Source organism: Aotus nancymaae, unplaced genomic scaffold (genome assembly GCF_030222135.1).
Source record: "Aotus nancymaae isolate 86718 unplaced genomic scaffold, 86718_ANA_hifiasm-v0.15.2.pri h1tg000141l, whole genome shotgun sequence".
Classification (NCBI taxonomy): Eukaryota; Metazoa; Chordata; class Mammalia; order Primates; family Aotidae; genus Aotus; species Aotus nancymaae.
This window is the reverse complement of record NW_026988556.1, coordinates 426,799-442,651: the sequence shown is the minus strand read 5'-3', so window position 1 is coordinate 442,651 and position 15,853 is coordinate 426,799. Positions and strand designations below refer to the sequence as shown.

General features: G+C 42.4%; 1 protein-coding gene and 1 pseudogene across 1 annotated transcript in view; one reads left to right on the top strand and one right to left on the bottom strand.

The window, feature by feature from the left end:
- Positions 1-1,252, bottom strand: part of LOC105734494 (rho guanine nucleotide exchange factor 11-like) — a 45,609-nt gene extending 44,357 nt beyond the window's left edge. Inside the window, 1 exon segment of the mRNA XM_064371589.1 lies at positions 1,234-1,252. Within this exon segment, the coding sequence (XP_064227659.1) occupies positions 1,234-1,252 (19 nt within the window).
- LOC135272880 (GTP-binding protein 4-like) overlaps positions 1-15,853 on the top strand; it is a 691,440-nt pseudogene that overhangs the window by 560,845 nt on the left and 114,742 nt on the right.

Genomic DNA, 15,853 nt, shown 5'->3' with positions numbered 1-15,853 from the left:
TGACCCCAAATGCCAAGACTTGATTAATAACTGACAGCATGTTCCCTATTTCTTTTTTTTTTTAGATGGAGTTTCGCTCTTGTTACCCAGGCTGGAGTGCAATGGCGTGATCTCGGCTCACCGCAACCTCCGCCTCCTGGGTTCAGGCAATTCTCCTGCCTCAGCCTCCTGAGTAGCTGGGATTACAGGCACGCGCCACCATGCCCAGCTAATTTTTTGTATTTTTAGTAGAGACGGGGTTTCACCATGTTGACCGGGATGGTCTCGATCTCTTGACCTCGTGATCCACCTGCCTCGGCCTCCCAAAGTGCTGGGATTACAGGCGTGAGCCACCGCGCCCGGCTTTGTTCCCTATTTCTAACTTGGGACCAACTGGAATAAGCCAAATATGCTCCCCTAACCAATTACATAGAATTTCCCACTTATAGTTAGCCTGCCTACAGCCTTCCATGACAACAGCTTCAGGGCATACCTGAAGCCTTCCCTTTTGCCACCATATGCTTTCCAAGTCCTCTGGCTGCCTTTGTGCTGGTGGCTCTTTTGCTATAGCAAGCTCTGGGTAAGTAGCCATTGCTGTTTCTCATTTGGGTGGTTTTCATTTATTTCTACACATTTGGAGTAACTGCTTTTCTTAATAAATTGAAATAGAAGGATTTAAATGATTTTAATCAAATGCAACAAATATTTATTGCATGCCCAGTGTCTGCCAAGTGCTAGGTTATTTCCTATGTATTCTGCTATGGTTTTATATGTATTTATAGATGGAAAATGACATAAGGTGTGTATCTACCTTAGTAGTGGTTAATTCATACATGCACCCACTTCATAAAATGTATAACATTAAAAGAATATTTTCACATATATGTTTCCTATAATAATATGGATAATTAAAAATAACATCATTGATATTTCTGTTTTCTTTGGTTTCCTTTAGGATTCTGTTTCCTGTTTCTGACTGAGACTCCGGTTCAAAATTGAGTGGGTGGGGACAAAGCAGAATCATCGGTCCTGAACATGCAGATGTCTTTTGACGTCTGAGGGAATTACACACATTAGGTTTCATTTTCCAGCTTCATTTCCTATGACATGGTAGCGACAATTAAGAGCAATTGAAACGCTTCTGCTCATAGTCTTTAGACTTCAATCACAGGACCGTTGGTAGAAATTCAGCCACAGTAAAACCCATGGAGCCTTCCTGGCAAATTTGTGTCATACTCACCTGTATTTCCTTACCACAGTCTTTGACAGACATCTTTAATCCATCACTGTACTTCTGCTTGAATGAGGCTCCTAAAAACAGTGTTGCAGGCAGCCCTACCAATCAAATGCAGGGGTATACTCAATTAAACTGATTTGCCATGGCTGCTGTAGAATTTTGTCTCAGTCTTGATCTAACAAAAGCTCAGGTGTTAAAGTTTATTACATGAGGAATGGCTGAAGAAGCTGCATGTGACTTTCAGATTTTTTTTTTGTTGTTGTTTTGTTTCTTAAATTTATTTACTATACTTTAAGTTCTGGGGTACCTGCATGTGGAGAACATGCAGGTTTGTTATATAGGTATACATGTGCCATGGTGGTTTGCTGCACTCATCACCCCATCATCTACATTAGGTATTTCTCTCAATGCTATCCCTCCCCAACCCCCGACACTGTGCTATCCCTCCCCTAGCTCCCCCACACCCCCAAAAGGCCCCGATGTGTGATGATCCCCTCCCTGTGTCCATGTGTTCTCATTGTTCAACTCCCACTTATGAGTTAGACCATGCGGTGTTTGGTTTTCTGTTCTTTTATCAGTTTGCTGAGAATGATGGTTTCCAGCTTCATCCATGTCCCTGCAAAGGACAGGAACTCATCCTTTTTTATGGCTGCATAATATTCCATGGTGTATATGTGGTACATTGTCTTTATCCAGTCTATCACTGATGGGTATTTGGGTTGGTTCCAAGTCTTTGCTATTGTGAACAGTGCTGCAATAAACATACGTGTACATTTTTTTTTTTAATTTTAGATCCACATTTTGATTTAGATTGGGTTCTTTCTTCTTTGATTTTTGGAAGTCATTTGATTTAATTTAATTTAATACAGCTGAGGCAAAACTCAGAAAATTAAATAAACAGGAATATATTTAAAATTCTGCATTTAGGCTCAAAGGCCCACATGCCAAGTGAGGGAAGCAGGTTCCACAAAATTGACCTGGGATTTTGATAGTTGATATTCTTAGGACACATTGACAGAAGTCCAGCATCTGCTAGGTTGTAGGAAGTAACAGTTCCAAAGTATTCTATCCTGATTAGACACACCTGGATGATGATCTTTGGTCTGGGAATCCTATTTTAAGAAAAGCATTAAAACAACAACCAGAGAGTATTACAGGAACACGATGAAGGAAAACAAAGGATCTGAACAGTATGTCGTATGGGGAAAAGCCGACGAAGCTGATAACAGTTGGCTTGAAAAAGAGAAAGCTGACGTGAGCACAATGACTGTCTTCACATATCTGCAATTTTATCATGTAGAAAAAGGAACAGGCTGATTCTGTCTTGTTCTGGAGAATGTTTCTTTTCTCTTCTTTTTCTTTTTGCATAATTAGATGTAAAAAAATTATGGTAAAATATACATAGCATTAAGTTTACTATCTTAACCACTTTTAAGTGTACAGTTCAGTATTGTTAAGTACATTCTGTTTGTCTCCAGAAGTTTTTGCAAAACTAAAATTCTATGCCCGTTAAACAACTCTCCATCCCTCTCTCCCTCCAGTCCCTGGCAACCACCATTCTACTTTCTGTTTCTATGACTTTGACTCTTCTAGACATCCCATGCAAGTGAAACGATACCGTATTTGTCTTTTGGTAACTGGCTTATTTCACATAGTGTAATGTCTTCAAGTGATATCTATGTTGTAGCATGTGTCAGAATTTCCTTTATATATGCCACACTTTGTTTATCCATTCATCCCTCCATGCCCATCTGGGTTGTCCCCACCACTTGGCTATTGTCAATAATGCTGCTATGGACATAATTCTTTTGGATATATAACCAGAAGTGAAATTGCTGGATCATATGATAATTCTGTTTAATTTTTTTAAGGAAGTGCCATACTGTTTTCTATTGCAGCTGCACCATTTTACATTCCAGCAACAGTGTGCCAGGATTCCAGTTTCTCCACAATCTAGCCAACACTTGTTATTTTCTGCTTACATTTTGGGATAGCAGCCATCCTAATAAGTGTGAGGTGCTATCTCATTGGGATGAGGAGTGTTTCTTAAACTATAAAGACTCATTCCCCTTTTGAAAAAAAAATTTCATCCCTCTTAAAATGGTATCTGAAATTTCAAAATAAGTGGAATATTTTGTACTGAGATAAAACAATGATGTATCCTAGTATGCTTTTTCCTATCCCACATACTCCTTAAACCTGCAGCCTCAAACTCCTGTGCTTAAGTGATCCTCCTGCCTCACACTCTCAAGTAGCTGGGACTACAGGTATATGCCACCATGCCCACTGAATTTTGCATTTTTTTTTTCAGAGACCAATAGAAGGAAGTCCTTTCTACACTGGATGGTAAGTTGGAATAGATGGCCCAAAGATCCACCAAGCCACTCTTCCTCCTCCCCACAACAAATCTTTCCATATCTGCAATTTTATCACAGGGATTGGCATACTGCAGCCCACAGACTAATCTGTTCTAAAAAAGTAGATCTAGAAAGCAATTTGTGTAAAAACATTCAAGAAGATTTTGGAAAATGTTATTAAAACTTAGAAATTTGAAGTGAATAAATTAACATAGGAATAAGTCAGTAGATAAATGTCCATTTATTTATTTATAATAGTATTTACAACATTACAAATTATAATTTACATAAATATATAAATAAATCATAATGATTTTGATAGCAGCCATGATACTGAGTATGAGGTGATATCTCATTGGGATGGGGAGTGTAATGATTTATTTACATATGTTTTTACATTTATAAATATATAAATTATATATAAATATATGTATATAAAATTATATATAAAATTATTATGAGTAATTAAGATAATAAAAGTATGATATTAATTTTATAAAATGTGGATCTATTGGACTGGATATATATGATTGAATTGGTATTTGTGATTAGAAGATACTATTCTAAAAAGTAATAGAAATCATATCTTGGACATTATCCTATGTGATAGAACTAAAAGTCAATATATACTTTATTTCTCTTTCAATACTAAGGGAGAAATAAAGGATACGTCAGCATTATGGATGGCTTAAATTTTATGCTTTGTGCTTTTTTGTAGTTTCCAAACTTTCTCCCATGAATGTGTAAATATGTATCATTTCAGTAGTCAGAAAATGATTATATTATGAAAGGTAATGAATTTCCATTACCGAGGCATTAATTAGGAGCTGTATGTTTTAATTTACTTGTTTTTTTTTGGGGGGTGGGGTCTTGCTGTTGCCCAGGCTGTAGTGCAGGGGTTATGAATGCATGTGATCATAGCACACTGCAGCCTCAAACTCCTGTGCTTAAGTGATCCTTCTGCCTCAGCCTCTCAAGTAGCTGGGACTACAGGTGTGTGCCACCATGCCCACTGAATTTTACTTTTTTTTTTTCAGAGACCTATAGAAGGAAGTTCTTTCTACACTGGATGGTAAGTCGGAATAGATGGTCCAAAGATCCAACTCAAATACTTTCTATTTTTCTGTTTATAGTAGTTGGAACATTAGTTGGATTCCTAAGACCTGGGAGCTAGACCTGTGTCTATCCCTATCCTCCACTTAGGTTTGCAATTCAGTTTGGCTTTTAAGCCTTTGTTTTGTTTGAATGTAGAATGAGAGTGAATAATGCCTTTAATCTTTCTAATTTACAAGGATACTGCAAAGACAAATGAAACAATGAAGCATCTAGCAGAAAAACATCCTGTTTTTTTTTTTTTTTTTTTTTAACTAGAGAAGAAGTCTCGCTCTGTCGCCCAGGCTGGAGTGCAGTGGCGTGATCTCGGCTCACTGTCAACCTCCACCGCCTGGGTTCAAGTGATTCTCTTGCCTCAGCCTCCTGAGTAGCTGGGACTACAGGCACGTGCCACCATGTCTGGCTAAATTTTTTTTGTAATTTTAGTAGAGATGGGGTTTCGCCATGTTGGCCAGGCTATTTTCTAACTCCTGACCTCAGGTGATCTGTCTGCCTCAGCCTCCCAAACTGCTAGGATTACAGGCATGAGGCACTGTGCCTGGCCATTTTTAAGAGCAATGCTTGTGTTTTTTATTTTTGTACTGCACCCAGAGGCTTAGCAATGATGTTACAGTTCCAGAGCTCTACATCCCAACCATTCTCTGGCTCTCAGATTTACCTGGAGCAGGTCACCCTCTGACCTTTCAGGGCTGAGTGACACATATTTTTCCTTTTATTTGCCAATGCCTGTGTTACAGCTCAGGCTCCCAGCATTATGTTATATTTCCGTAGTCCTGACTGGGCAGGAGCCATGTGAGGACTACAGCCATAACAAGCTGTAGGTGTTCAATCAATGTTAAAGGAGTCCAGCTGAGTTGCTTCTTTGCTCCTGTGTGTTCTGACTTCACTTGAAATCCTTTGATTACCTTGGTTGGGGAATCTTCTTGGGAGCCCTCTGAACTTTCTTGGAAATTGTCTAGACTAACTCAGCAGAGAGCAGTTTTAATAAGGCTGACAAGACAGAGCTGTGAGGTTGGTGAAAAGTGGTAGCTGTGGTTGTGCTGGAATGAGATGGAGCCTGGGGTGGAAGATTTGGGTTCTTTTCTGAGTTCTTCTGTCATTAGCACGTTGGTTGACCCTAGCTTCTCCAACCTGACCCGGGAGGAGCTGGACTCTGGGATCTTTAAAATTTTGTGGGGAGCTATTGTCTGTGTTGAACCTGTGATTCCAAGTTAATAACCTAGGTTTCAGTCTGGCCTCTGTACGGTCTTGGGGAAATCATTTCATATCTTTGAGCCTCAAGAATTACATGAAATTAAGTATTTATAATAACCAGGCCTATGTCTAGTGCCTGGTAGGTTCTCCTAGTATTCTTGTCTGCCATCCTCCCCTTTTGTCAAATGGGGATAAATTAATCTTCATCAAAACATTAACTGAGACTTAGAGTGCCCTCACATAGACCCACTTATATTCTCAGAGGAAACTCTTAAAGATGGTGTCAAAATAAATCCAGACTTAGCAAGGACAGGCTTTATTCAAAAGGATTATTGTAGGTGGGGTGTGTGTGTGTGTGTGTGTGTGCGTGTGTGTGTGAAATGAGAATGGGGAGCGACCCTTGCAATAGGGAGAATTATTGACCTTAAGATGTGCAATTGTCTCGGGAGCTAGGCGATTGTCTCAGGAGCTAGGTGAATAAGGGTTTTCTTTCTTTTTTTTTTTTTTTGAGACGGAGTTTCGCTCTTGATACCCAGGCTGGAGTGCAATGGCGCGATCTCGGCTCACCGCAACCTCCGCCTCCTGGGTTCAGGCAATTCTCCTGCCTCAGCCTCCTGAGTAGCTGGGATTACAGGCACGCGCCACCGTGCCCAGCTAATTTTTTTTGTATTAGTAGAGACGGGGTTTCACCATGTTGACCAGGATGGTCTCGATATCTTGACCTCGTGATCCACCCGCCTCGGCCTCCCAAAGTGCTGGGATTACAGGCTTGAGCCACCGCGCCCGGCCGGGTTTTCTTTTATAAAGAGGAGTTAAATAAGGCTAGAAAGAACTGTGGTGTGGGGACATGGGATGAAAGAGTGACATGACCAGATAGTTTATCAGAGAACATTTTACCCTGAGGTCAGCCTGTTCTCTGGAGGGGCTGTCTGCTGGTTAAGGCTGAGAGTGGGTCAAAGTTTAGAGGCTCGTAGGAGAGAGAGAAATGTCACCAATTTAACCAAGTTAACTTCTTCTTTTTTCTTTGAGACAGAGTCTTGCTCTGTCACCCAGGCTGGAATACAGTGGTGCGATATGGGCTCACTGCAGCCTCCACCTTGTGGGTTCAAGCAATTTTCCTGACTCAGCCTCCCGAGTAGCTGGGATTAAAAGTGCGCACCACCATGCCTGACTAATTTTTGTATTATTAGTAGAGAAGAGGTTTCGCTATGTTGGTCAGGCTGGTCTTGAACTCCTGACTTCAAGTGATCCATCCACCTCATCCTCCCAAAGTGCTGGAATTACAGGTGTGAGCCACCACGTCCAGCCAAGTTTGGTTAACTTCTTATTTTGTCCTATTGATCAGTGAGGATGAAACACTTCAGCTAATCATTTATGAAGCAAAAAATGGGAATTTGGAAGGTCTGTGTCTAGCCTTGTCATAGGTAAGCAAGGGGGCATCTGTGAATCTTCTCTCAGTCATACGGGGAATGGTGGTTTTTTATGGTAAACGATTTTCCACAATGCAAAATGATGTTTGTGCTCTTCCCCCCATTCATATGTTGAAACCTTAATCCCTAAAGTAATGGTATTTGGAGGTGGGACCTTTGGGAGGTAATTAGGGTTAGAGCCCCCATGAGGGGGGATTAGTGCTCTTATAAAAAGAGAAGAAGACATGGCATCTCTTTTCCTGTGTGCACCCACCAGGGAAAGGCCGAGTGAAGATGTAACCAGGAAAAGGGCCCTCACCAGAACCCAGCCATGCGGGCACCCTGATCTCAGACCTCCAGCCTCCAGAACTGTGAGAAATAAATGTTTGCTGCTTAAACTACCCAGTCTCTGGTATTTTTGCTATAGCAGCATGAATTGATTAAGACTGTGGGGGATGTCTTGACCTTCCCTGTTTTTCAGAAGCACAGGGCTGAGGTAAAATTCAACGTTGTCAATGGTTAGAACTTCAGGATCCAAAGACATGAATCCCAGTTGGTGACTTTCAGGTTCTGGTAGGATGTTGGCAGGTGGGTCAGATCTTTCCAATGCTTCTCAGTGCAGATTCTGCTGAGCACCTGTTGGTGGAACTCTGGAAGGAACTCTGGCAGGTCCTTGGTGGATGAGGTCAGAGGCTGAGAGAGGAAAGGAAAGGGCCATGAGAATAAGATCACCTGAAACTGGCATGTTCACTAACAGCTTCCTCTAACCAAGTTCCAACTGACCATACACAGCCTTGTGTTTTAAAATGCAAGCGGAAAAAACAAAAAAAGATGGGGAAGATTGTTTCAGTTTTCCAGGCTATTCCTTCTCACTGAAAGGAGAGTTGGGAGAACCCGATTATCATCAGCAGCATCAACAACCAAACTCTTAGCTAAGCTGAACCTCCCTTCCTGAAAAGGTGTGTGTGTGTGTATGCATGCGTATGCGTGCCAAGGGAGAAGGCTTTTCCTAAACATAGGGATAGGAAATGATAGGAAATGGGAGAAGACATTATTGCCAGAGTTTCAAAGCCCTTCCAGGGCACCCTTCCTTACGGAAGAACTGGGTTGTGGGGTGCAGCTTGCTCAGGAAGGGAGACAAAGGGAAACATGAATGATCATACTCTTTTTCTCTATTTTAAATGCCCCACCTCTTACAGAGAAAGGGCTCAGTTAAGAGCTGGATATAAAACCTAACTCTGCAACTTACTATCAGGGTGATCTTGGGCAGTCATTTCATTCTGGATGATGATTTTACTTCCTTATCTGGAAAAATGTAGAAAACTTATCTTAAAGGGTCATTAGGCAAAGTGCAGGCCATGTAGCAGGTACTTAACAGATGGATAATAATGAGAAGGGAAGGGAAAAGGGAAAGACACTGACATTTACTGAGCTCCTACTTTGTAAGAGGTGGGGCATTCAAAATAGATATGAAGAATATGGTGTTGGCTCCAACTAATCAGATAGTGGCCACAGTGTTCAGGTTCCTTGTTACACCAGACATCAATTCCTTAACTGCCAGATATGAGATGGGTGTGTGTGTGTGTGTGTGTGTGTGTGTGTGTGTGTGTGTGTGTCCTGGGGAAAGGCCTGGGTTAGCCAGGGTGGTAGGTGGGTTTAGGATAGTAGCTATTTACCATCCCATACAGAAGTAGTATATTTATATAAGTAGTATATTTATATTTCATTTTCACAACGATTACAGCCAAGTGGAATGTTATCACTTAGGGTAGGTCCAGAACACTTTCTTCCTTCCATGTTCACCTTTGCATTATTGCTAATGATACCCGTGTCTGGTTTGTAGGAAATTCAAGTTATGGTGCAAGAATAGGAAACGTCTTCCCAGGGAGCTTTCTTTCTAATAGAGTATTTGCCCAGAGTGAGGATTTATACCAGGGCCTATTAGTTCATCAGGTGAGCAGGAAAAGAATAAAAAGTGATTTTAAAAGTTACAAGGAACATAGCCATACAAACACATGTTGTGATGGCTAATCTTATGTGTCAACTTGACTGGGACATAGGGTGCCCACATATTTGTTTAAATATTATTCTGGGTGTGTTCATAAGGGTGTTTCTAGATGGGATTAACTTTTGAATCAGTAAAATGAGTTAAGCAGATCACCGTCCCCAGTGTGGATAGGCCTCATCCAATCTGTTATAGGCCCAAATAGAACAAAAAGGCAGAGTAAGAGAGAATTCATTTTCTCTGCCTATCTTTGAACTGATGCATCTGTCTTCTCCCGACTTTGCAATTGGACTCAGATTGGAACTTATAGCACTGGCTCTCCTGGGTTTCCAACTTGCTGACTATAGATTGTGGAACTTCTCAGCTCCCATAACCATATGAGCCAATTCCTTACAGTAAATCTCTCTCCCTCTTTATGTATATACTCTGTTTCTCTGGAGAACCCTGACTAATGCACATAGGAAGTTGGGTCCCTGACATTGGCAGAGGTAAGAGGACACTCCTGGAGCCCTTGTAAGATGTGGGTGGTCATGGTATGTGTGTCTCTAAATCGTGGAGAGGCCTCTGTATAATGTTGGCTCAGGGCCTAGGATCCGAGCTTCTGTTCATCTCATAGGAAACAAGGCCAACGAGAGTGAGCTGTGCTGTCCCATTGCTGTCCCACCGGTTAATCATCTGTCTCTTCTCTAAATACCAGTTGAGAATTTAAAAAGGACTTTTTTCTCTTCCCCTCCCGTTTTGCAGTTTGTTGATCTGATTGGTTCAGTGGTTCAGGAAGCCATCTCCAGGATAATACTACTGTACATTTACTTGTTTGTATGCCATTTTACAGATGACAATGTCAAGAATCACGTCATGCTGTCACAGAAAGAGCACTGACACTGGATGGGGAGGAGGAAAGGTTCCCACACTGGCTGACGAATACCATAGTCACTCTCCTTTCACACATTCCGACCTCAGATACACTGTGTATTGCACAATAGTCTTGTTTCAAAATTCAAAGCCTGCAAACCTTTGGAATGGGAAGGAGTATGGATAGGAGACTGGTTCTAGAAAGAGGAGAACCAAGAACAAAACCCAGCTCCACTACTAACTGCCTGTGACCTTGGGCAAGACCTAAAACCTCTCTGGGCAACCTCTTTTAGCTGAAACATCATACCGGGCTTCCCTTCCTGCTTCTGCTCTACGTAGGCACCACCACACTGCAGGCAGAGAAGGGCCAGTGACCTCACCCCAGCCAGCAAAGCAGGCCTATTAATAGGGCCCCAGGCTGCTCTGGCTTCCCGTCTTGGGCGCCCCCAGGGCCGGCTGGCGCCTCCTTGCTTGCTCTCCCCGCGGAGAACTAGCGGAGCTGACTCCCCCTACACTTCCGCCTCCCTCTCTGGTCTCAGTCTCCAACAGGAAGGGTGGGCTCTCGGGGAAGCACAGCCTAGAAGAGCAGTGATATTGGCTTTAAGAAGAGAAATTGAGAAGAAAACAAATCTCGACTCCTCCGCTCTCACTCAACCTGTCGTCTTCCCGGGGGACAGAGGTGGCCCAGACGTGTGCAGAGGAGCAGGAAGGACGCGCCAAGCTTTTGGCCTCAGGTGAACCAAGTGCAGAAAGTGGAGAAAAACTATCCCTCGCCTGATGCCACGCCCCTTCCTCCCCCAGTCCCTAGTAAAGCCTCCGGACAACCTCTGTATAGCGACTCCCCAAGTCCCATCTACTCCGAACTGTTAGGCGAGTGTGGACACCGCCCGCATTACCCTCGGTTCCAGTCCCCGCCCTCAGAGGAGGGGCTGCAGCCCTCAGGGTCAGAGGCGGAGCAGACGGCTGGGGGAGCGCCGGCACCAGGAGGAAGTAAGCTTTCGGCGGGCGAGGGCTGTGGATCCCTCGGGGAGCCGGGACCGCTCACCTGGGCCCGGCCCGGCCCGGCCCGTGGAGATGGGCTCGGTCTCCTCCGCGCTGGCGCGGTCCCGCAACGCCGTAGTGCAGTCGGGCTCGTCGCCACCGCAGCCTGAGGCGCCACCGGCTGCTCCCGTTGCTCTCGGAGACCCATTCGCACTCCCTAAAACTCAGAGGCCGGGACTCCGGCGTGGGGAGACACCCTCCTCTCCCGCAGCCTGTGAGGCACAGCCCGCGGCGAGGCGTCACGAAGAGCAGGCGAAGTTGACGAGGCAGGAGCTGTCCCCGGTGCTGAAGTGTGCGGCGAGTATGTCCCAGCCCTGCTGGCCCCGAAGCCGCAGCGCGGCGGGTGAGTTTCCTTATCTTGCTTAAGAATCTCGGAGAGCTGCTGCCTAGAGACTTTGGGGGAAAAGAGAAAGCACTATCTCCCAGCAGGATTTTGCTTTTCTCTTCCTCTTGCCCATAACTTATTTTACAAGTTAGGATTGATTTCTGGGTTCAATAGGGGGTTATTTCATTAGGCCCATCTTTCACAGAGGTTTAAACAGTAGCTGGCAAGATAGTTTACACCCTAAGGATCCCTTTCTCCAGCTTTGTACCGGCGCCGGCACCATAGGGAGAAGCCTTCCTTGTTGTCTTGGAAAGGCTAGGTAAAAGAAATACCTTTTCTCGTTTTCTCCCACGAGAATTGGGAAAAGGGCCAGAGATTCCTGCTTGTCCAAAACTTAGTTACACGTGTGAAAAAGGAAGCCAGCATTTGAACCAGTCTCTTCTGAAAGGACTTGAGGTGTGCAGTTGGGGGAAGACTTGCTTTTAGGGTAGACAACATACGAGAAGTAAAAAGAGCACACAAGATTTGAAGTCAGAGGTGGAAATGCTTTCATTGTGATCTTGGGCAGGATACTCCCCCTGTGCCTCCGGTTTTTCATCTGTGACACAGGGATGATAATAATTCCATCTCACTAGGGAGCTGGAAAATCTGACCATACAATGTAAGAAATGCTGAGAAAACTGTAAAATGCTATGCAAATATTCAGTGTTACACATGAACCAGATCTTTGAACATCTTCAGCTGAGGGAATAGTGAAACTTAACTCACTTTAAAATTTTTAGTTTGAGATATTCAAAGATTCCATTTAATAGGGGCAGATCTCTTCTGCCAGTGTTGTGCAAGTGGGAGGAAAATGCCTTAGTTGGTACATGTGATTTTAAAAATCTCATACACTGGAAATGTTGCTAAGTACATCTCTGGCCTTTTGGTCTCATATATGAATCCTCATTTCTCCCCAAGCAAGTTTGTGGTGCTCACAGAGATGGTCTGTTGACTTTTCAAGGATTCAGTAGATTAAGTCGACAATGAGGGGGACTGGCTTACATTTTAACTTACTGAAAGATGAGGATCCATATATTCTTATTCCCTTGAAAGTTTTCAGAATGTTAGAAGAAGACACAAACACACTGTCCTTTCAAGGGGAGATTTATCATTGTAAAACATGTTCGTTTCTTCCATCCAAAAGACACGCCTTTGTGGTATTAAGTTCAATTACAAACATATGTAACCATTAAAGGATATTACCATATTAATGGAAAGAGAATCAGATCAGGAGTCAGGACACCTGGGTTATGCTAAGCTCAGTATCCTTGGGCAGGCTACTTACATTCTAAGCTTGTACAATCTGCTTTTTAAAAATGAGTACAGCCAGGTCAGCCAGATGTGGTGATCCCAGAACTTTGAGAGGAGAAGGTGGGTGAATTGCTTGAGTTCAACAGTTCAAGACCAGCTTGGGCAACATGGCAAAACTCCATCTCTCCCCAGTATTCAAAAAATTGGCTGGGCATGGTGGTGTATGCCTGTAGTCCCAGCTACTTAGAGGGCTGAGGTGGTAAGATAGTTTAAGCCCAGGAGGTTGAGGCTGCAGTGAGCTGAGATCATGTCACTGCACTCTAGCCTGGGTGATAAAGTTAGACCCTGTCTCAAAAAAAAAAAAAAAGAGTACAAATATAGTTACACCATTTCCTATGCCATGAAGCTCAAAGGAAATTATGGAGGCAAAAATGGTTGTGTGTAATAAATATAGTACAAGAGTAAGGCATTATTAATGAAAATTAATATTTTTAAATGTGTAGATGCACATTTAGTTTTTATAAAATCTGTCATCATCCACCAATATAGGATGAAACATGGGCTTCTTTGTGAAACTCTTTTATATAATTTTTGTGTGTGTAGGGATATCAGTTCAATTACAAACATATGTAACCATTAAAGGATATTACCACATTTTTTCCCCTCCCTCCTTCCCTCCCTCCCTCCCTCCCTTCCTCCCTTCCTTCCTGCCTTCATTCACTTTTTTTGAGACAGGGTTTTGCTCCGTCACTGTCTGCAGTGGTGCAATCACATCTTACTGCAGCCTCAACCTCCTGGGCTCAAGCAATTCTCCCACCTCAGCCTCCTGAGTAGTTGGGACTAAAGGTACATGCCACTATGCCCAGTTAATTTTTATATTTTATGTAGAAACAAGATTTTACCAGTTGTCCAGTCTGGTATTGAACCCTTGGGCTTAAGCAATCTGCCCAGGTCGGCCTCCAAAATTGCTGCACCTGGCTATTTTTCTTCTGCTTTCACTGGTGTGGGCAGAAGATTTGGACATTGCAATTTATTCATACATTTATAGTGGCAGAAAACCAGTTTCTAGGAATTTTCATTGAATCAATTTCTGTTCTGGATTTGATGACACCTTAGAAATACTTCTAACTTTAACTTTTTGATTATACAAGAATTTTTTTCAATCCCTTCAATTTTATTTCATAAGAAATATATGCAATTAAAAATTACATTTTGAGTTTTATGTCACCTAGGATACTTATGCAAGGTTATTCGATTTCTATATGTTGATCTTTTTTGAAAGAGTGGTATTTAAGCTCACATTTTTGAAGAGTGGTGGGTTTAGATAGCTGGAATTGCAGATGAGGCTCATTTTTAACATCTGTAAAAATGAAATGAGTTGTCTTTAGCAATGAAGCTAGGTGGCCTTTTGCTGGACTAGATTGAACTTCTCCAGATATTGTGTGGAATAGCACAGAACTGGGAGTAAACTATCCATGCTGCAATCTAAAGCTTGTACTTTATAAGCCAAACTGAATATCTATATATATACGTATGTGTAAGTATATATACATAAACAGTATTGCTGGATGCTATTTTATGAGATTGTGGGATGGATGCTTTTATCATCACTTTACAGATGAAGACATTGAGGCATAGAGAGGTTAATTAGCTAGTCACATAACTGGTAAATGACACACTTTAAACACAGGTCGTCTGGTTCTAAAACTATATTTTCTTATCCTTTTCTCTATGCTGCTCATGTTAAATTCTGTGTGCTTATTTTCCTTTTGTTAACCCTTTAGTTTATTATTTATTTATTTTTATTTTATCTTTGAGACAGGCTGGAGTGCGGTGGCACCAACTTAGCTCACTGCAATCTCAGCTCATTGCAACCTCTGCCTCCCAGGCTCAAGCAATCCTCCCATTTCAGTCTCCTGAGTAGCTGGGACTACAGGCATGCATCAACACACCCAGCTAATTTTTTGTATATATTTTTTGTAGAGACAGGGTTTCACCATGTTGCTAGGCCTGGGCTCAAGTGATCTGTCTGCCTCAGTCTCCCAAAGTACTGGGATTCTAGGCATGAGCCACTGCACCCAACCTAGTTTATTGTTAGCAATGTCTTTTGAAAATTTTATCTTGTTCCAGATATGGTCAGAGGAACCACGGGAAAGTATTTTAGTCCTGGAAGGGAGGTTTCAGAGTATTAAGAGAGAAACAGTCACCTTGGGTATTACTGGGGTGGTAATTAAAGCCAGGGAACTTTAATGGGGAAGTACAACTCAGGGTACTGAGTCAGCTGTCTCTCCTCCTGGAAATTTAACTGCTTTGAGCCTATGGGATTTGTTATGTTAAGGATGTTCCGCTACTCCTTAGGCATCACGTTGTAAAGATTAAATGAGATAAGGTGCCAAAGCCCATGTGGGGACCTGGTGTATGTCAGGGGTGGATGTTTTGTATGTTTGTCCGTTTTCAAAGCTTTGTTTTCAGACCTCACTAGTGGGAAAGAGGAAGCAGTTTAGCACGTTTTCAATGAGAAGTTACCTCAGAATAAACAAATAATGAAATAAAACACATTAGAAACAGTTAACAGCTATTCTTTTATTGCCTAATAATCTGGAGTTGATTATGAGGGGCTCCTAGCTTTTGTAAGAAATTCCTCTGGTTGCAGAGAGATCTTGACATTATTGATTAAAGTGGTTTTTTTTTTTGGTTAACAATCTGTGTATTAAAATTATTGAAGCTCTTTTACTTTTCAGTTGCTTTTTTTGTCTTGCTCCTCTAATATTTTGAAAAAGGTGTGTCAAATGCTGATTTTGAAGTGTTGCCACTATTCATCAAATAGCAGTCTTAGAGCATTGTCTTGCTGACTTTTGCTTCTTGGTTTCCGTCTACGTCTTCTGTGACTCTTGATGACTTTACCACTATTTGCCTCTAGCTGGGTCCTCTGAGACACTAGGATCAGTGAATTTCAAACATTGGTGTTTATCAAAATCGCCTGGAGTGATAATTCCAGCAGCTCAGGCTTGTTGCCATGAGATAGGACTAGAGTCTTAGTATTTTATC